Source organism: Myotis brandtii, unplaced genomic scaffold (assembly GCF_000412655.1).
Source record: "Myotis brandtii unplaced genomic scaffold, ASM41265v1 scaffold84, whole genome shotgun sequence".
Classification (NCBI taxonomy): Eukaryota; Metazoa; Chordata; class Mammalia; order Chiroptera; family Vespertilionidae; genus Myotis; species Myotis brandtii.
The window spans coordinates 5,002,981-5,024,200 of record NW_005371410.1 but is presented as its reverse complement, the minus strand read 5'-3'; the positions used below and the strand labels follow the sequence as shown (position 1 = coordinate 5,024,200).

At 43.2% G+C, this 21,220-nt stretch overlaps 1 protein-coding gene and 1 long non-coding RNA gene across 3 annotated transcripts in view; both read left to right on the top strand.

Annotated features, from left to right (window-relative positions):
- Positions 1–18,413, top strand: part of B3GNT2 (UDP-GlcNAc:betaGal beta-1,3-N-acetylglucosaminyltransferase 2) — a 72,989-nt gene extending 54,576 nt beyond the window's left edge. The window contains exons 1-2 of one of the 2 annotated variants that reach the window (XM_014532049.1): positions 15,661–15,779; positions 15,867–18,413. In XM_014532049.1, the coding sequence (XP_014387535.1) occupies positions 15,876–17,069 (1,194 nt within the window). In that variant the 5' untranslated portion in view covers positions 15,661–15,779; positions 15,867–15,875 and the 3' untranslated portion in view covers positions 17,070–18,413. Of the gene's footprint in view, positions 1–15,660; positions 15,780–15,866 lie in introns of those variants that run through there. The other variant, XM_005884572.2, reaches the window with a different exon arrangement.
- Positions 18,414–19,748: 1,335 nt separating this feature from the next.
- LOC106724488 overlaps positions 19,749–21,220 on the top strand; it is a 5,936-nt gene continuing 4,464 nt past the window's right edge. The window contains exon 1 of the long non-coding RNA XR_001360301.1: positions 19,749–20,325. This is a non-coding gene — a long non-coding RNA (uncharacterized LOC106724488). The remainder of the gene's footprint in view (positions 20,326–21,220) is intronic.

Genomic DNA, 21,220 nt, shown 5'->3' with positions numbered 1-21,220 from the left:
AACCCCCATTGGACATTTGGATAAAAGGCCACTGTTTTGAGGATATGTATTTTTAATCCATATGACTTACTTTGATATTTTAAAAAACAAGCACCTGTCAGTAACTTGTTGAAATTTAACAACACTTGAGAAAGGGAAAAGGGTCAGGAACGGAATCTGGGATCTGGGCAGAGGGGACACCATTTTGCTTGTTTGGTACCCCATTCTGAAGTTGCCACCCCAGGGCCGCTTGTCACTAGAAAGGTTGTCTCCTGGGCGGAGGATGGTCCCTGACTCTGGAGCAGGAGTGGCTTCCCAAGGGAGCCCTATTTATTTATTTATTATTGTTATTTTTAAATACGTTTTTATTGATTTCAGAGAGGAACGAAGAGGGGGAGAGAGATAGAAACATCAATGACGTGAGAGAATCATTGATCGGCTGCCTCCTGCACACCCCACACTGGGGATCGAGCCCACAACCTGGGATGTGACCTGCCCGGGAATTGAACCGTGACCTCCTGGTTCATAGGTCAATCACTGAGCCATGCGGGCTGGGCAGGGGAGCCCAATTTAATTGGGTACTCAGTGTGTGTAGGGAGCAGTGCCTGGTGCTCATTTCATGGTCATAGCACGTGTAGGGTGGGGCGCCTCGGTCCTGCATCCCTCAGAGTTGAGGAGAGTGGATCTTGGCTCACCTGGAACCAGTTGGGCTGGGAAGCATTGATGGGTTTGGGGGTGAGTTCTAGGTAATGGGCTCGTGGTATTCCTTTTGAGAGGCTTGTTTGGAGGGAGGGCTAAATGTAATGCACTGAGGGAATTGAGGCGGAGGCAGTGGGATTTGAACCTGCACCTTCAAGAGTGGGGATGGGATTGAGAAGCAAGAAAATGGACGTTTTAGGCTGGGAGGAGCTACACGAGCAAAGGTGTGGGTGGGGAGGACAGCAGTTCTTAGGGGTGCTGAGGCCTCTGGAAGGGGACTTGCAGGTGGCTCACCTGGACCTAGGATCAGGTCTTTGTGAGAATGCTTAGGGGAGATGCAGATGTTGACCTCCCCTCCACCCTGGCTGTGCCAACCATTCAGTTCATGCCTGGCTTCAGGTTTGACAGCAGCTGGGATGGACTTGCTGGCTGGGGCGGCCCATCTGGGCCCCAGGTCCTGCCCCCTCCACCCACTCTGTCTTGGGAACCCCAGACAAGTTTTGGGGAACAGTTCACTTCTCTGTAAAATGAAGATACCTCAGTAACCACTGCACAGAACTGTATATCCAGTGAGATCCTTGACGTACTTTCTGGCACAGGGACAAGCCCTCTGTGGATGGTGGGGGCTGGTGTGCTGTTGTTAATTTGTCTTGTTATAAAAAGTGCCCCTGGCCCTAACCGGTTTGGCTCAGCGGATAGAGCGTCGGCCTGCGGACTGAAGGGTCCCGGGTTCGATTCCGGTCAAGGGCATGTACCTGGGTTGCGGGCACATCCCCAGTAGCGGGTGTGCAGGAGGCAGCTGATCGAAGTTTCTCTCTCATCGATGTTTCTAACTCTCTATCCCTCTTCCTTCCTCTCTGTAAAAAATCAATAAAATATATATATTTTTAAAAAGTGCCCCTGATAGCTCCATCCCATTTCTTCATTCCTTGTCTTTTTTCTTCCTCCCCCAAGTATTAGACCTGTTGATTCCTTTTAGTTTAATACAACATTATTTAAGTCTCTGCACATGCCAGTTCTGCACAGTGTTCTGTGATTTTCGTGCATGGTGTTAAAGAGCGAGTCAGGCAGTAATCTCAAGGCTGCTTCTCTAAGGCACTCCGCTCGGGGTCCTGGAGCCTGAGGGCGTGGTGCCTGTTGCTCCTTGGTGTCCCCTCATTGTAACCAGAGGCAAGTGCTCGCTAAGAAAACACGTTACTGGAAGCCTTCATTCTAACAGCCGAGGAATTGAGACTTCCCAAAGCAGTTATTAAATTATGTAAAATAAATACAGTGAATGTCATTGGTAGTAATTTAAGTATTTGTTGAAGTTATAAAAGAAGGCTAACTCTAATATGCTATATGCAATCCTAACCTGCAGCATGTTTTCTTGATTTGGGGAGGTTATATTTTGGAAGGAAGACACAATGTGAACTTTTATTTATTTGATGAAGATGCTCTCAAACTCTACATTTGATTTGTGACAAGAATTGCCAAATGTAATTTAATAGGATTGGGCTGGTCGGTGGTTGATTTGAGAGTCTGTAGGATACCTGTTGGAAATGACATAAGTGAATCTCTGTGCCAGGGGAAATGGCAGCTTGAATTTGGCTGCTCAAGTGCTGAACAGTTGGTGATTGTTTTAAAATCTGAAGTTTTGACTTCTGTTTGTGGTCATTCATCACAACCCATGGAATTAAGTGGTGGGGAATGATGTAATTTTTTAAAGCCAATTTTAAAACTGTGAGGAAGTCGCCCTAACCGGTTTGGCTCAGTGGATAGAGCGTCGGCCTGTGGACTCAAGGGTCCCAGGTTCAATTCCAGTCAAGGGCATGTACCTTGGTTTCGGGCACATACCCAGTAGGGAGTGTGCAGGAGGCAGCTGATCGATGTTTCTAACTCTCTATCCCTCTCCCTTCCTCTCTGTAAAAAATCAATAAAATATATTAAAAAAAAACAAACTTTGAGGAAGTCAACTTTGTATTTAGTTCAATTAGTCTTTTTTAAGTTTTTAATTTTTATATAGTTGACTTTATCAATTTATTTTTATTGCTTTTAGAGAGAGGAAGGGAGAGAGAGAGAAACATCAATGATGAGAGAGAATCATCAATCGGCTGCCTCCTGCATGCCCCCTACTGGGGATCAAGCCCGAAACCCAGGCATATGCCCTGACCAGGAATCAAACCATGACCTCCTGGTTCATGGGTCCACGATGAACCACTGAGTCACACCGACCAGGCTCAATTAGTCTTTAATTGAAATTTGCATGTATTTACTATGTAAAATGATACTAATCTCTTTTCCAATACCTGTATGAAAATATTCTTTCTTAATCTATTTTCACCAGCTTTTCTATGTATCTATAGGATACAACTGCCCACATAGCAGGCACCACATAACCCCTACCCCCCCACTTCCTGCATCAAGATTGCAAACCATGGCTGATGGCCTGCTTATTTCCAGAAGCATTTATACAAGGTCACTTTGATAACTTGGTTTATGTAATGGAACTTTGTTTCTAGTCCAGCCCTGTAATTTATGCTCATGGGTTTTTATTAATTTTTTTATTTTTATTTATTTTTAATTGCCTTCTTCCTCCCCTCCACCACTCCTTGGGCCTAAGTTTATTTACAGATTTAATTGTATGGGACTGTTTCCTGCGATGTGACCCCAGGTACTGCTGTCCCAGTGGGTGAGGGATGAGGCATTGAGGGGGAAGCACAGAATTGGAAAAGGCTGATGACCCTTATGGTGAGAGGTGGTGGGGACCAAGGAAGGGTGGAGGAGAATGAGGGATCGGCAACTAGACAGCCAGGGGTCTGGCGGGGCCTGGAAATGTAGGGCCTGTGTGTGAAATTATTTAGCAATGATTTGTCTAGAGCAGTGTATCAAAAAGATCAAAGAATAAAAGTTGGTATTCCTTCCTTTACTGCTCCACCCCTTTTATGTCCTTCTTGTCCTCAAATTTATTGCCTGATAAATTGTCTGAGAGGCAGACACCAAAGATGTAGAAATGAACATGGCCCAGCCCCACTCCTGGAGGCCCACACTTCCTATAGGTGTGTCAGACTTAACAGCAAGGTGTGATAAGTCAGGTGAATGTGAGTGTGAGGTGGAACAGCTGAGGGGAAATAATAAAAACACACCCACCTGGTGGGAGAGACCCAGGAAGGTGCCATAGAGGCAATGCTGGGCAATTGAGCTTTTTGTTTTTTTATGTTGGGTGGCTTAGAATTGAATCTGTAGACGGTGACAGAACAGACTTTGTCACTAATAATTCTCCCCACCCTGGTTCTCCTTCCTGTGGGTGAACCTTGGTTTCCTCTTCTGTAAATGAGGTGGTTGGAGTAGAGGAGCTTATACTTAAAAGAAGCTCATCTACTGGTAAAGATATTCTTGTAGCTTCTTTCTGGTAATGAAACTGGATTACGTTCTGAGTGTGGATTGTTGTGTGCATGTTACAGAGAAAACAAAGGGTGAGATGGTTCGGTTTGTGGCCAACACGTGTTTTTTGCACAGGTGACAACCTTTCCTCTCCGAGGCAGGAGACCTGGGCTCCAGACCACCTCTGCACTAACCTGCAGCAGGCCGAGGGACTGCTGGGTGCCCTTCACTTCAGGCTGTGGTGCTGGAAGGGAGGGGAATGAAAAGGCAGCATTTTCTCTGTGTAAACAGCTCTGCCAAAGGGTTTGCCTGGACTTGTTTGTGATTAGCCAGTTTGAGCCCTGCCAATCTGTCATTCTTGAGTGTGGATAAATACCTAACACCTCTGTAGGGATGTCACCCGTGGTAAGGAAGGCACTGCGTTACCAACCAGGACCTCTGGGTGCCTGAAAGCAGGGAACAGTTCTCAACCTGCAATTTTATCTCTATTACTAGAGGCCCGGTGCATGAAATTCGTGCAAGGGCCCTGGCCCTGGCCCCCAGCTGCTGTGGCTTTGTCTGGAAGGAAGGATGTCCGGAAGGACGTCCAGTCTAATTAGCATATTATGCTTTTATTATTATAGATTCCCTTCGCATGCTGATTAAGCTTTAGAATTGTCTATATCTTCTGGGTATCCACAAATGTAATGATTTTAGCTCCTAAATTATTTTTTTAAGTGCAACTTCTTGAAATCCTCTTTGAGTGACATTGTGTGGAAGAAAGAGTAAGAGCTTAGACTTGGGGTCGGGGCCCAAGGTCGAAGTGCTGGCTCCACAGGGATTAGCTCTGTGACCCCAGATTGGTTGCTTCACATTTTGAAGCTTGTGAAGATTAAATGAGATGGAAACATCCCAACGTAGAAAAATGGGCAAAGGGCATGGGGAGTAGGAAAATCAGGAAGGAAGCATATAAAGAGAGGGTGCAAATTAAAGTAGAAGATGCCTTTTTTGTAAAGATTATAAAGGACAATGTCCACAGTCAATGTGGACAGCTCCATGATCATGGGTGTACAGTGTGAGGACAAATCAGTCTGGCCTTTCTTTTTGCTTGGGGGATGGCAGGGGAAGGGAGGGGAGTTATTTGATTATATTCTAAATGACTTTAAAAAATTGTGTTCTCTTTGTAATTTTTCCAAAGGAAATATAAGACAGGAAAAAGATACATGTGAGGTTGTTCATTGTTTGTTGTTGTTTTTTTTTAAATTATAGGGAAAACTAGAGGCCTGGTGCACGAAATTCATGCACCGATAGGGTCCCTAGGCCTGGGAAAATCCCTTCTTCCTGCAGCACCCTCTTCAGAGCCCTCAACTTACAGAGGGCAAAAGAAAAGGATTTGAAGGGTTCCTATCCCTCCTGCTTCCTGGTGTATTGAGTGCGTGTCTTTAGGCTCCCAGAGAGCCTGCTGCTTTTCCTGCACTCCAAGGTGCCTGCCAGGCACAGCTTTTTCTAGCATTTGGCTGCTCTGGCAGCAGCAGTAGCATGGGGAGCCTACACCCAGCCCAGGTCACTGCTTCTCTGCACCCTCTCCTAGCCCCATGTGTGTGCACATTGTGAACCCCATGGTCCCAGCCATCTAGTGAGCTGGCCACCCAATATTTGTCCTGAGCAGCGGCCCTGAGCTGCTCCTGGACAAGCCATGCATTGATGTGCTGAGCTCCTGCAGAGAGAGGCCCCTCCAGTTCCAGTTCCAGCAGCACCTTGACTCCCTCTGTGTGCATGATTCCCTCTGCACCCTCATTCTGTCTGCACACCCACACAGCCGTCTAGGCTCACCTGCATCCCCAAGGTTTGTTTCCTGTAGCCCTCTGATGGGATGCTGTGTTCCAGGCTTTCTGCTTGCATCCCAGAGGGATGCTTTCCCAGTGAGTGGACCATCTCTGGCCTGTGCCAGGGACTTTATGCCATCATACCTACTTCAGCAAGCTCCGAATGCCCCTTCTACATTTGTCTTTTTCGTGTACTTTTCATCTGTAGGCCTAGAGTTTTAGTGTGTCTTTACCGTTACTCAATTATATACTAAACTTCCCCTGCTTAAATTACTGTTGGTTTTTTTTTGCCTCCTGGTTGGACCCAAATTGAAATGCAACCCAAATGAACCAACTGAGCAAACAGAAGAATGAATCAGAAATCTTTTAGGGCAGTGATTTTCAACTGGTGTGCTGCAAGAATTTTAAAAACATGCAATACCTGACTATTTAGTCAGGGCACTGACTTCTTTTCCCTTACATTGTCAAATTAAAAAAAAATGACAATAGCCAACACAACAGTAGCCATCTGGTATGAAGGAATCAAAATTATACCTCATTTTCTTGTCAAATCGGCAAAAAATTAATATATTTTCTGATGTGCCACGGAATTTTAGTAATTTGTTTATGTGTGCCAAGAGATTAAGAAGATTGAAAATTGCTGTTCTAGAGATTTCTCTGAGGGCTCATCGAAAGCCTGACAGATTACACTTGTTGATACATCAGTCCTGGCGCTTGGAGTAGGAACTACCAAGCCATAGCCAGAAGTGACAACCTGTATTGCAGCATTTCTTCCTTAAAATGATTTCCCACCTTAGGTGAGTAGATGTCCCCAAGTTTTACATCTCTATTAGGGGCCTTCCTTCCTTTAGGCATGTTCACCCTGCCCCTGAACTGTCATGGCCTTGGTGAGAGTAGCAATTACTGGAGGTCCTCCCCTCTCCTATTTTGGGAGAGGGTGAAGGAGGGGTTGGCTTGGACCTGCTGCCGGAGCATGATGGAGCCCTCACCTGGAAGCACTGCTGAATCCCTCGCACCTCCATTCCCACACACAGGGTCTGTGCAGTCAACACGTCGCATGTGTGTTGCCTTTGGTGGCTCTGAGGCTGACTGTGGGAGATGAGGGACTGGGCTGTACTTCCCACCCCAGTTTACCTCTTCAAATCTTGCCCCCACCCTCTTCATCTAATATGGACTCCCTACGTGTGAAATTCTTATCTCCCTTCACTCGAGAAAATTCTTTAAATTATTTCTATTGTACTTTAGTACTCAAAAAAGGCGAGACAGATTTTTATAAATATATGTATATCATTTACCAACACACATATAAGTGCTTTTGCAGTGTCATCTCTTTGGAGAAAGGTGTGTATATTTAATTAATCCAGTTTCTACTGAGCACCTCACTATATTCAATGAACTTGACCAGATGACCAAAATGTTGGTTCAGCAAATGCTGAATGAGTTTCAGGGCTGTGTGCTGGGGTAATGGTGGTACAATGTGGAGACCTTGCTTGTGGGAGGAGCCCAGGAGTGGATGCCCTAACTCCTGGGAGGTGAGTGCTTCAGCCAGGAGGTGACACGAGCTAATTTGGAAGGAGTAGCAGCTCTCCAAGAAGGCACAGCAGCCGAAACCGATTTGGCTCAGTGGATAGAGCGTCGGCCTGCGATCTGAAGGGTCCCAGGTTCGATTCCGGTCAAGGGCATGTACCTGGGTTGTGGGCACATCCCCAGTGGGAGATGTGCAGGAGGCAGCTGATCGATGTTTCTCTCCCATCGATGTTTCTAACTATCTATCTCTCTCCCTTCCTCTCTGAAAAAAATCAATAAAATATATTAAAAAATAAAATAGTTTAAAAAAAAAAAAGAAGGCACAGCAGAAGGCAGAGAGAAGCTGGGATTTTCTGGAACAGAAACATGTCTGCTCTGGTTAGAGTCTAAAGTGTGTCTTGTGGAAATGGGAGGCGTTGGCAGGAGGTGATGTGAAGGGAAGCGTACAGATCATCATAAAGGGTCCTGGCTGGGACCAGATGGGCATATGAGTTGAGATAATTGGAGGAATAAGGCTGGTCCTCAGTCTGGGACATATCCTTGGGCAGGAGATCTCTTAGAGGGGAAGAAGGGTGAAGCTCTGAGCTCGAGCTCTAGGAGTGGAAAAGAACAGAGGAGCTCTAGCAGACAACACTCACTTCCAGCTGAGAATAGCGCGTTGTGGTGGTCTGACCAAACGGGGGGAGCAGTGTGAGTAGGGATTGCACACACAGGGGACTGAAGACTGAGGGGTTGGGGAGTAGGGCATATTTTGGAGCATGGTAGGAAATGAGGCATTAGGCTTCTGCAGTAGTCAGCAGCAGAGCCTGAATGGAATAGAGGAGAGGTGAGGAGAGGGTGCAAGTGGCCTTATGGAGGTGGGAGCACAAAACTTGGTTCCTGGCTGGATGTGGAGAGCAGGGAGAAGAAGCAGATCAAGGTCATCCTGGGGTGTGCACCCAGGTGCTTGGGAAGTTGATTCATTGCAAGTAGGGGTCTGGGAAGAAGGTCTCCCCAAAGCATTTAGAAGCTAATGTCTAGAGTTAGCTGGATTGACTTGTAAAAGTTCGCGTGTCACCTCTGACACACATGTCATAGGTTCTCCATCACTGGTCTAGAGTTAGCTGGATTGACTTGTAAGCCTCCTTTTGGAGGTGATATTTAAGGCAGTGGATATATGGGTTTCTACAAAGAGTAAATTAAAAAAATTTTTTTCTTTCATTTACAGAGAGTAAATTTATAAAAGAGGCAGTGAACGACAAAACTTTAGAAACGTACTTTCATTGAGTATATGGTGGGGAAGTCAAACTTCTGAAGGAGAACTATTGAATGCCCATTGCGTGGCAGACAACAAATTGGTGTGGGAGGTTATATCATCCCATTTTACAAAGGAGGAAACCGAGGCTCAGAGAGGTCAAACAGTTTGCCTATAGTCACATAGCTATGTGGGTAGCAGAACCAGAACTTTGGGCTAACACCAGACGCCAGGCTGACTTTCCAAAGTGAAAATGGATCTGGGATTGTAATCTTTTTACACTGAAGATCTAAAACTCTTGTTAGTTTTACTACAGGCAGGGGCGAGATGGCCTCTGGTAGGGTTAATTCTCTGTTGTTAGCTAAATGTTCTTCTTCCCCTTTTCTGAAAGTTCTATATGTACTTAGTGATCAATTTTATTTTAAATGATGAATATAACTTGAGGAAAATCAGCCATGCTGGGCTTTGGGGGAATTTAATCAGTGGGCACCAGAATGTGTCCTGCCAGACACTTGGACGTATAATGTTGCCTGTGGGGATGTGTAGGTGAAGAGATTGATTATATGTGCTTTTCCCTCTTAATTTTGAACATGAAACATACTAGTAATGACTAGGAACCAAATTCCTTGAATTCAGCTAGTTCCAAGACTTACTGACCAGAAAGCAGTCAGACACATGTTCTTGCTTCAGGCCAGTCTCTGGGTGAGGTTGTGAGGGCAGTCCTGAGGCTCCCTTGCCCCAGGGCTGGCAAGAACCAAGGCCAGGATTCTTGTTCCTATTAAGAAACAAGCTTTCTAGGTATGGCCCAGCTCTCTGGTCCAGCTGAGTTGCTTCATTCGAACCTTATCATCCACTGCTTGCCTTGTGTGCTAGAAGCTGTTTTCTCCCCCAGAACCATTCAGCTGCAATCTGTCCCTGTCTCTGTTCATCTGGGCAGAACCTAGAAAGGGCTGGCAAGGGCCAGGCAACAGATGGGAGCAGCCTGGGAGGAAAGGATTTAGGAAAGCTACTCTGGCCAGGCTCCTAGAGGGTGGGGAGGGCAGGGGGCAGGCAGAATGATGGACAAGTTCTCAAACAGTAAACATGTTTCTTCCACCTTTCTCTCTTTGAGGGTTTGTATGTCAGGTTTGTGCAAGAGGGTTATCCTGAAGCAGGATCCTGTGGACACTGATGCTACTAGCTCAGTCTCCTGTGGTCGAATTGGCTTGGATTTCAAGTCTCCTTGTCTCAGCCTGATTGGATGGGAGATGGGTGGTCATTTTATTGCATGATTGCAAGAAGGAGCTGGTCCTGCCTTTCTCTTATCCTTAATCTTGGTACTTGAGGGCCTGGGTGTGGTTGCTGGCTCTGTCTGACTAGCTGTTGGTGGCCACCAACCTCACTTACTGGAGCCCCTTGGGGGATGGGTGTCAATCACTGACTCAGCATTTTGTGAGAATGAGTCCTTGTGGCTGTCGATGGTCACATTAAAGCGTCTCCTGACCAGCACTTTGCCTCAGTGATGATAGGGCTTCCAGAAATGGAGGGGACCTTTTGGGATTGTCCTCTTCAGTGCTTCCCAGTGTAGTAGTGTCCATAATAAAACATTGGGATTGTTTGAACTGCATATTGGGAAACACAATGAGGTATGTGAGGTGTTTTGCCCAGAACTTGGCCTTAGAGTAATCATTCAATGAATGTTACTTATGATTACCACTCTGCCTCCCATATCTATTTTTGACTCATGGTAGTTTTTGTCAGTTAAAATGTACAAAGCTTTAAAATATGTAATACTCTTAAAGAAGATCATCCATCGAAAATAAGACTTGCATCCCTGCAGTTCCTTTAGTCATAATTCTGTGTGGCAGCATTTACTTGCATCACGGTTTAAAACTTGGATTCTGGAGCCCAACTGCTTGGGTTTGAATCTGCCATTTACCAGACTTGTGACCTTGGGCAAGTGAAATCCCTTCTGAGACCATCTGCCTCATGGGATTGCTAGGTCCAGGCAGGTACCTGAATATTTATTAAAATAAAACAGATGCTCATATTTTACTATTATGTTTAGGAACCCTTTCTAATTGAGGGCTTCAGGCAAATAGCACAGGCCCAAGGAGAGGTCCATACAGTGATGGAGTGTGTGGCACGGTGAGGCCATGACACAGGCTAGTGACGTGGGCTGCAGAAATGAGAACCCCACGTCGGGAATTCTGTGTGATGTGCTCCACACCCACCCCAGGCAGTCTGGATGTGTGTGTGGTAGAGGCTGTTCAAGGAGAGAGGTGGTGTGGTGGCAGTAAAGAATGTTAAAGTAGCCTGTAATCCCAGCATCCTGATTAAACTGGTCTTGTTTTTGTGTGGTGTTTTATCTGGATTTTCACATAGTCTGTACTATTTTGTAATCCACTTGCAGCTATAACAAATATGTTTTTCTGCCTCTGCTTTGCCTTTCTAAATATTTTCATTACAAAATAAAGGAGGAAGTTGTTTTTTACGAAATAAATAAAATCAACTGATGTGTTTTAGAAATTTCAAAACTGTTGGGTCCTTGTTGGGAGACTTTATGCCGAAGCACACGGTGAAAAGCTAAGGTTGTTCCTTGTCTGGACGTGGGGTTTCCTCCTATTTCTGTTACTCACAGTAAAAATTCCGTGTTTTGCAGTGAGGGTTGTATAAAATCTTCCCCAGGGTTGGGGTAAGTTAAGCAGTGTAACTTCCTGCTCAAAAAAGGACACGGAATTGGTTTTATGTTTGCAGTGGGAATATTTAGTCAGCTATTCATAGAGCTTTTTCCCACAGATACTTTTATGGGAGGTCACTGCTTTATCCTCCTTTCCATGAACTTGGGTTTGTTGCAGAGCTCTCGTGCAAGGGACTGTGCCCAGTTCACAAATGGAAGATGACATTTAAGCCTGATGGATAAGTACAACTGAGAATCTCCGTTTTCCCACCCTTCCTTCTTGAGTTGGTTGGGGGAAAGTGCCATTTAGCGAGTAGTGGTAAGAGTTAGCCCCAGCTGCATGCTTGGCAACTTGGACAAGGAAGGCTGGCCCATTCTCAGAAGGGGAGCCGGGAGCTTAATCTAGACCAGTGATGGTGAACCTATGACACGCGTGTCAGAGGTGACACGCGAACTCATTTTTTTGGTTGATTTTTCTTTGTTAAATGGCATTTAAATATATAAAATAAATATCAAAAATATAAGTCTTTGTTTTACTATGGTTGCAAATATCAAAAAATTTCTATATGTGACACGGCACCAGAGTTAAGTTAGGGTTTTTCAAAATGCTGACACACTGAGCTCAAAAGGTTCGCCATCACTGATCTAGACGGTCCCATGTCCCTTTCTTTGGAGAGTCTTGGTAACATCACATGTACCATGACCCTGTGCCTTGGGTCTTTTCAGTCTTGAGCCTTCACTGTTGACCTGCGTGTGCCTTGTAGAAAAAGGAGGAGATCCAAAGAGCCCCGGAATGGGAGCCAGGAGGCTGCCATCCCAGCTTTGTCACTTAGCTCTTCTGTAGCATTAGGCAGCCCAATGAACTCTCCCTTTGAGCCTCCATTTTGCTTACTGGTGAAGGGCTATCCTCTCACCTTCCCGCAGTGGGTGCCAATGAGAAATAGGCAGGGAAATGCTCTGCAGACGAGAATTCTTGAGGAAGCAGAGGCGAGGGTGGTGCTCCTTTGAGAGCTACACAGGCCTGTCTTAGTTGAGATGATGGGATGTCTTGGCTGGGTCTTGGTTGAGGAAATAAAAGCCTCAGTTGCAGTGGATGAAGTTGTAAACCTTGCCCAAGGTCAGCGAGCACAGTGTACTCAAAGTATTCCCAAAAGAAGGATCTGTGCTTTCCATGATAGAAACTCCAAACCATCTCTTCAGGTGGTTCTGGCTGGATCTAGATATCCACGCCCTGCCCCATAGCCTGAAGACACAGCTGGCTCATTCATCTATCATCTCACATGTTTTTCACTCTGAATCTTTTCCTAAGAAAATTAACTTAGCAAAGTACTGTGCTTCCCTTAACCCCCTTAAACTGTCTTGTTTAAAACTTCCTCTAGAATTTCAGAAACAGTCTGCTGATACTCATATTCTTTTTCTGAGTTGAAAACTTCTGCGAAGTAGTTAGCTACTCATAGTGTATGCTGCTTGTTTCTGAGGATCCTTCCAAATCTTTTTCCTCATTGTGATCTTTCTCTGTTCGATATATCTCTCCTGCATTATTGTTTCTCTCTCTCTCTGTCACCCTCCCTTCCACTCTCTCTAAAAATGAATGGAAAAAAATATCCTTGGGTGAGGATTAACCAAAAAAAAAAAAATTGCCTATAGAGTGAAATCTGTTTGTGGCCTTTGATATTTCACTAAAATACCATTTTCATTTTTCTTTTCCTTTTTGCTATAAACAGCAGAGATCTTAAGTATACACTTAGGGTTTTGACAAATGTATACACCCATGAAATTCTCATTCCAATCAAGACATACCTTTCCTTGTTGCCATTCTTTCAGCCTGTTCAAACGAAGGGCCTAAGACCTAGAGATTGGAGATACTGGGTTAAGTGCTACTTTAGCTTTAGGAGATGTATCCCAATTTAGAGAGAATTGTTTGTTTTTGAAAAGTGTTTAGTCTCAAATCTGCAAGCCAAAAATAAAAAAAGCTTAAAACTATCAATGATTCATTTTCTAAAGATACGACTAATGCTTTTAACTATAAGAAATGCTCATGCAGATACATTCCAAGTGTCCATTTGAGCTCTCTTGTCCTTGGGAATAAGACCAGTAGCAAAGCGGTTTAAGTTGCCGAAGGTGGACTGGACTTGGACCTCAGTTTGGTCATAAGGTTTGTCCAGAAGCTCATTTGAAAGGAACTAACCTAAAGAGGGTGTGGACCCTCAGCTTAGGTGTGGACATTTTGAATTATTCAGGTTGTGTGTAACTTGGGTCCTTTAAAACTGTAATTAAGGAGTAAGAAATGTCTTGTGGTTTTTTACTACCTTCCTTGAAGGAAGTTTAAGAAGGCCTTTTCTTGGTAGCTTAAGAGACACAAGATAGCTTGGGAATTCAGATTGATTAATCTGGGCTATCCAACATGTAATAACTTCACAGCATTCTCAACAAGACAAATACTTCTACCTTGGAGCTACTTGTTAGAACCCAGTGAACTTAAAAATCCTCTTACATTAAAAAAGAGTAAACACTGCCCTTGATTAAAGTGTAGTCACACAACTTAGAGAGGTTGGAGAAGAGTGACTACCATTTGACATACCTCATTGCTTTGGCTGGAATTCCAGCTCTGCCCTTAACACAGTTACCTCTTTAAATCTGTTTCCTCAGGTATAAAATGTAAATAAAAGTAACAATCCCTGCTTCATAGGCTCACCTTATCAAGACAGTGCACAGTGCTTGGGATGCAGTACTACTTTGGGGTTCTTTTTTACGGATAAAGTCCCAGTCATAATCTGAAAATAAAAATTTTTACAGTGTATTGCCATTCTACTTTCGTGGGTTGTCTTTTAATGTCAAGCTTATCTAAATGGTTGTTCTGGTGTAGGTCATCCATCTCAATAGTGTCAGAACTCTGGAGTTACATCCCCAGCTAACCACGCTATTACTCTTTGTTCTTCTATTGCCCATAGACTGAAATCTGTTTGTGGCCTTTGATATTTCACTAAGATGTCACTTTCATTTCTCTTTTCCTTCATTTGCTATAAACAGCATGAAATTCTCATTCTGATCAAGACATACATAGTAATTTTTTTTTTTTTTGTCAATCCTCACCCGAGGATATTTTTTCCATTCATTTTTAGAGGATGGAAGGGAGGATGGGAAGATTGGGAGGGAGGGAGGGAGAGAGAAAGAGAGAGAGAGAGAGAGAGAGAGAGAGAGAGAGAGAGAGAGAGATACGAGAGACATATTGATTAGCTGCCTCCTGCATGCACCCTGACTGGGGCTGGGATTGAACCCACAACCTTTGGTGCTCGAATTGGAGCGCCAAGCGCTGAGCACACTGGCCAGGGCTCATTTCTATACTCTAGAACATTCCCTCCTGCCCCTCTCCAGACAAAACCTCTACCCCTGTCACTTTCAGACATCTAGGACCTGGGTTAATTTTGCCTTCTTGAACCTAACATAAATGGAATTTGAGGTCTGTCTTTCACTCATATGGTACTCCTGTTACTAGTAGCAATAGTTTCCTTTTTATTGCTGAGGGTTATTCCATTGTATGAACATACTGAAATTTGAAAACCTATTTTTCTGTTGGTGGTATATGGGTTGTTCTCAGTTTTTAGAAATTAGGATAAAGCTGGTATGACTCTTGTCATTTGATTTCTCTGAGCACTCAGTGTGGTTACTGGCTCCTTCACCCTTAGCCCTTCAACTCTGGGCAAGCGTCTTCATCTCTCTGCCTTTGTTTTCTAACCCATGAAATGGTGGGTTGGGAAACAATTCAGGCTTGGGACCACCATTAAAAATAATAATAAAAAAATAAAATCTTGGAGTGAATTCCATGAAACTACACATTGCCACACCTATAAATACATACAGTTATATGTGTGTGCACATATGTGTACTGGATCACAATATACAATGTATTTGATATTATGAATTGTGGGAAAATCAATTTGTAGAACATTGAGTTGTATGTGTCCTTGTAAGCAAGGAGGTCAAGCACCTGTGAGGTTATTTAGTAAATGCATGTTTCTGCCCTCCGGTGTCTAAAACAGCCATAGTGTTAACAGCCACTTATATGCTGCTTCCTATGGGCCAGCCACGGTTTTAAAAGCTTTACATATAAAATCATGTAGCCCTCACACCCATCCTATGAGGTAGAATTCAGTGGTTGGCAAACCGCGGCTCGCGAGCCACATGTGGCTCTTTGGCCCCTTGAGTGTGCCTCTTCCACAAAATACCGACTTCTGTGCATGGGTCACGAAGTTTCAATCGCACTGTACGTGCACGCCCCCACGTGGTATTTTGTGGAAGAGCCACACTCAAGGGGCCAAAGAGCCGCATGTGGCTCGCGAGCCGCGGTTTGCCAACCACAGAGGTAGATTATTATCTCCATTTTATAGGTGGAGAAGCTGAGACCAGTTATACCACTGGCCCGAGGTCGCACAGCTAGAACGGTGAGGCCACGATTGGAACCTAGGCCATCCGCATCTAGAGTCTGTGCTCTAAACCACTCTTCCAGGGGGAGGTAAAGTCCAAGAGGCAAGTGACATATGTGAGCCAACGCAGATGAATAATTATTCAATTAATACAATGCTCCTCCCTTTTGTTCCAGATATGAGAAATGAGTGTTGGACGTCGAAGAATAAAGTTGTTGGGTATCCTGATGATGGTAAATGTCTTCATTTATTTGATTGTGGAAGTCTCCAAAAACAGTAACCAAGACAAAAATGGAAAGGGGGAAGTAATTATACCCAAAGAGAAGTTCTGGAAGATATCTACCCCTCCCGTGGCATATTGGAACCGGGAACAAGAAAAGCTGAACAGGAGGTACAATCCCATTTTGAGCATGCTGGCAAACCAGACGGGGGAAGCAGCCGGGTTTTCCAACATAAGCCATCTGCATTATTGTGAACCTGACCTGAGGGTCACATCTGTAATCTCAGGTTTCAGCAATTTGCCAGACAGGTTTAAAGACTTTCTGCTGTATTTGAGATGTCGAAATTATTCGCTGCTGATAGATCAACGGGATAAGTGTGCAAAGAAACCCTTCTTACTGCTGGCGATTAAGTCCCTCACTCCACATTTCGCTAGAAGGCAAGCAATTCGGGAATCTTGGGGCAGAGAGACCAGTGTGGGGAACCAAACAGTGGTGCGAGTCTTCTTACTGGGCCAGACACCCCCGGAGGACAACCACCCCGATCTTTCAGATATGCTGAAATTTGAGAGTGAGAAGCACCAAGACATTCTTATGTGGAACTACAGAGACACCTTCTTCAACTTGTCTCTGAAAGAAGTGCTCTTTCTTAGGTGGGTGAGCACTTCCTGCCCAAATGCCGAGTTCATTTTCAAGGGCGATGACGATGTTTTTGTGAATACCCATCATATCCTGAATTACTTGAATAGCTTACCCAAGAACAAAGCCAAAGATTTGTTTATAGGGGATGTGATCCACAACGCTGGACCTCATCGGGATAAGAAACTGAAGTACTACATCCCAGAAGTTGTTTACACTGGCGTCTACCCGCCTTACGCCGGGGGAGGTGGGTTCCTGTACTCCGGCCGCCTGGCTCTGAGGCTGTACAATGTAACTGACCAGGTCCTTCTGTACCCCATTGATGATGTTTATACTGGAATGTGCCTTCAGAAACTCGGCCTCGTTCCAGAGAAACACAAAGGCTTCAAGACATTTGATATAGAAGAGAAAAAAAGAAATAACATTTGTTCCTATATAGATTTGATGTTAGTACATAGCAGAAAACCTCAAGAGATGATTGATATTTGGTCTCGATTGCAAAATGCTCATTTAAATTGCTAAAATGTATACAAACTAAGTTTTGCATAGAAAGTCATATCTTGGGTAGTTCCCAGTTGGGTTCTCTCATTAGGGGTAATTTCTATGTTAAACCATCAAAATTGCCTTCATAAGTAGTAGCTATTTGAGGGCCTCTACACCCTTTGATGTACTTTCTGAAAAAGAAAAGCAGAAGGTCATAATGTTTAAAGGAAGCTACAGCAGGATGATTGGTTCTGGTTCTTCCTACTGGCTAGTGGTCATTATTTTCTAATTTACCCCCCTTCTTGTCTGAAATCATGTTTTTGGAATTTGACTATATTTTAAGTTATTTTTTATTTGACCTAATATTGTAATATTCCAACTTTTTGTTATAATGAGCAAATTGTCCGCAATGTAGGTGTTTAAAATCTATTGGCTACAAATGATTTGTTATATATGATTCAATGATTTTTGTGATGATATTTGAATTACATTTATTTTCGTGGAATTTAGACAAATTTTTAAAAATTATCTAGAGAAATTGACCTCTGTTGAAATTTCCTGCCACCCCAACAGTATTTTCTTGCATTAATATAATCAGTTAATTTTGCAAAACAAAGATCACTGTGTGATCCAGTTTATCTTGCTATGGTCTTATGGTCATAAAGAGATTATGACATAGGAACATAATAACTGTTCTTGTATTTGATTTGCTGGGTGGTATAATAGTTCACTGTTTTTAGTATTTGAAAATAATGAGTATGATTCCATAATGACCAACTAAAGATTGAATTGACCCTGGCAGAAAGATTATGTTTATGATTTTTTTTTTTTTTGATGTGGACCAGGAAAACATATGTAACTTTTGAACTTTAAGGGAAAAGATTGAAGTTATAGACCTTTTCATGACTGGTTTGTCAGTTTAAAACTCCAGGATTCTATTCTTGCCATATTTTCACATGTTGCTTAGACAAAATTATTCTGAGTAGTGAGTGAGCAGCTTCCCTGTCTCCGTGTAGAAGTGCCTGTGTTTTTATTTATTGTTCAGATCAATGACCAAAAATTTTCTTAAATATATTTTGTGTAATATTTTATTTGTATACAGTGTTGTTGATGAAATATTTAACTAGAGCATGATATTTTAAATGTAATGTGTAACATATGTAAAATAAAGTTGTTATTTTTGAATTTTAAAGTTCTTTTTTTTTTTGAGAGATATGAATGCTAGAGTTGAGAAAATTCTGCCAAACTGTTGCTTGTATATACCATCTTGTAACAATGCTTTCTTGAAAAAAATTTTTGTGTTTATAGAGATGAGGCTTCTTACCAGATGTGATACTTGGAACTGTAAGAAGATAGAAATAAAGTCATTGTATTTTTAATTGTCATGTGTAATAATCTATGAACTTTTTTCGTTTTCCATATTTGGTTACATTTTCCCTAACGAGGCCATTGTTCTCTTCAGAAACTATATTATAGTGATATTGAGCGATAACCTTTTCTCTGTATCAATGGGTCATCTATCTTCACATTTAAAATTCTTAAAAGTGCTTTCCCACTTGATTCTGTAAAGAGGAATATGAATATTTATTTATGCTTCCATTTTTAGTAAGTATAAAGAATTTAATTAGGAGATGGAGCAGCATTAAAAAAAACATTGTATTGTCCTAAACCAGGGGTCCTCAAACTTTTTAAACAGGGGGCCAGTTCACTGTCCCTCAGACCGTTGGAGGGCCGGACTATAGTTTAAAAAAAAACTATGAACAAATTCCTATGCACACTGCACATATCTTATTTTGAAGTAAAAAAAACAAAACGGGAACAAATACAATATTTAAAATGAAGAACAAGTAAAGTTAAATCAACAAACTTACCAGTATTTCAATGGGAACTATGGGCCTGCTTTTGGCTAATGAGATGGTCAATGTCCGGTTCCATATTTGTCACTGCTAGTCGTAACAAGTGATGCAAGTGTGCATCAGTTAGTCTAGATCTGGTTGGAGATTTCAGATGTTTCATTCTGGAAAAAGGCTCTCCTAACTTCAAAAAAAAAGGCCCTACTAACTGCAAAATAAAAAAAAAAAATAGACCCCCTAACTTAAAAAAAAAAAATCCTAACTTGTTCTTACCTCAGTCCTCAGGCAGCAGCAGGCTCTGCACAGGCAAGCTCGTGACTCGTCCGATCACACCCGAGACTGAGAGGAGGAGTCGAGAGACAGAGAGAAGGAGGGGAGTCGGAGAGTGTGGTGCACATTCCACACATGCGCACTGCGGCCCGGGACGAGTCGGCTGCTAAGCAACAGGCAGCAGCGGCAAAAACACCCGGCGGGCCGGATAAATGTTTTCGGCAGGCCGCATGTGGCCCGCGGGCCGTAGTTTGAGGACCCCTGTCCTAAACCATGTTCACTTTGGGGTTTGTACCCACAGTGATGCAATGTAGAGGCAGCCTTTACCACTTAAGTTTCGTACTAGACTCATGTTGAGAAGAAATTGCTAATGGTCAATTAAGAACAATAGAGCCCTGGCCAGTTTGGCTCAGTGGATAGAGTGTCAGCCTGCTGACTGAAGAGTACCGGGTTTGATTCTGCTCAAGGGTGTGTACCTCAGTTGCAGGCTCCTCCCTGGCCTGGGCCCTGGTCGGGGCACATGCAGAGGCAACCAATCGATGTTTCTCTCACATCGATATTTCCCTCTGTCTTTCCCTCTCTGTTTCATTCCCTCTAAAAATCAATGGAAAAATATCCGGGGGTGAGGATTAAAAAAAAAAAAAGAAGAAGAAGTACGCATTTGATGAAGCTCAGAAAACAGAAGGGATCAGTGTTGTGAGGACATTTAGCAGACTATCTTCTCCTACTTGGGAATGTGGAGGCCATATGTGAGCAGTTATGAGGACATAGATACTTAATGTGGGTTTGAAGACTGTTTGTAAGCTTGGTCCTTCTAAGGGTTTCATGTGACTGCATCTGACCTTTCTACTGCAGTGGTTGCTAGCACGCCTCCTAGAGAGCAGCATTGCCACATTAGTTTAGAGAAGAGTAATCAAGCTCTCAAAATATTCACTGGTCATTGGTCCATAATTTGCATGTGTCTGTATAACTTGACCACACATTTTCAAGTAATGCATTTTTCCTCTGAGGGGAATTTCTTTAATTTTTCTTCTAGGGAATTTTCCTTCACTGGTATTTCAAGTCTGCAGAAAAAGAAGAGATGTAGCAGCTTTAGAAATATGTTTCGAGGGCTCCTGAGGGTCTTCTGTGAGCCTCCAGTAGAAGTCCTTGGTGTTGGTGATGTTTGATGGGTGAGATGATCTCTGGCTCTTCTTTATTTGGCAGAAGTTCTTGTGTAGTGGTTACCTGAGCCCACAACACTGGTCATCAGTCTCATGGGCTTTTCAGCAAAGGGATACTTAGGTTTTAGAGCTCTACACGTGCTTTGGTTCAATCAAGGTAGTGATTGGTTCTTAAATCAATGAAGCCTTCTCTTGGTGCTCCTGAGATGGACTCTCCCCTGAGCCTCCATCTCGTGAATGTCAGCATCTAGTTAATTCATTCTCTCAGAACTGCTCAATTCTGTGGCCTCAGTGAAACTGGCACTTGGATTTTTTTGTGTGTGTGGCTACTCCCACATCATTTTGATTTTGAGTTTGAAAGTCAAAAGGCTGAATAAACATTGACAGGGTTTGGACTTTTCATAAACCCAACCAGGCCTTAAGAGGAAAAGATGAAAGAGACCCATATGGCTCATTTCCATCCCTGACTCTGCTTGTACCCATCTCTGTTCTTAAGTTAGATGAGGGAGAATGGAAAAGAAGGGCAAGAAGTTGGGAGAATACTTGGAGTCAGACTTGAAAATTAAATCCAGAATTAAAGGCACTCAAAGTGTGACCATCTCCTACTTTAATACCCCTGATTGATAAAGGTCTGGAATCTTAGATGTTCTAGGTTGTCATGGCCCCCTCATGCAGAAAGTAAGAATTCATTTCTTAAAGCAAAGGGTTTTACTTAGGCCAAAAGTTAACTTCTCTGTGATTTACCTTTTTTTTTCTTTTCTTTTTTTTTTTAAGAGTGCAAGTTTTTTTTTTTTAAATTAAATCTTTATTGTTCAGATTATTACATTGGTTCCTCTTTTTTCCCACCATAACTCCCCTCCACCCAGTTCCCACCCCACCCTCCGCCCTCACTCCCCACCCACTG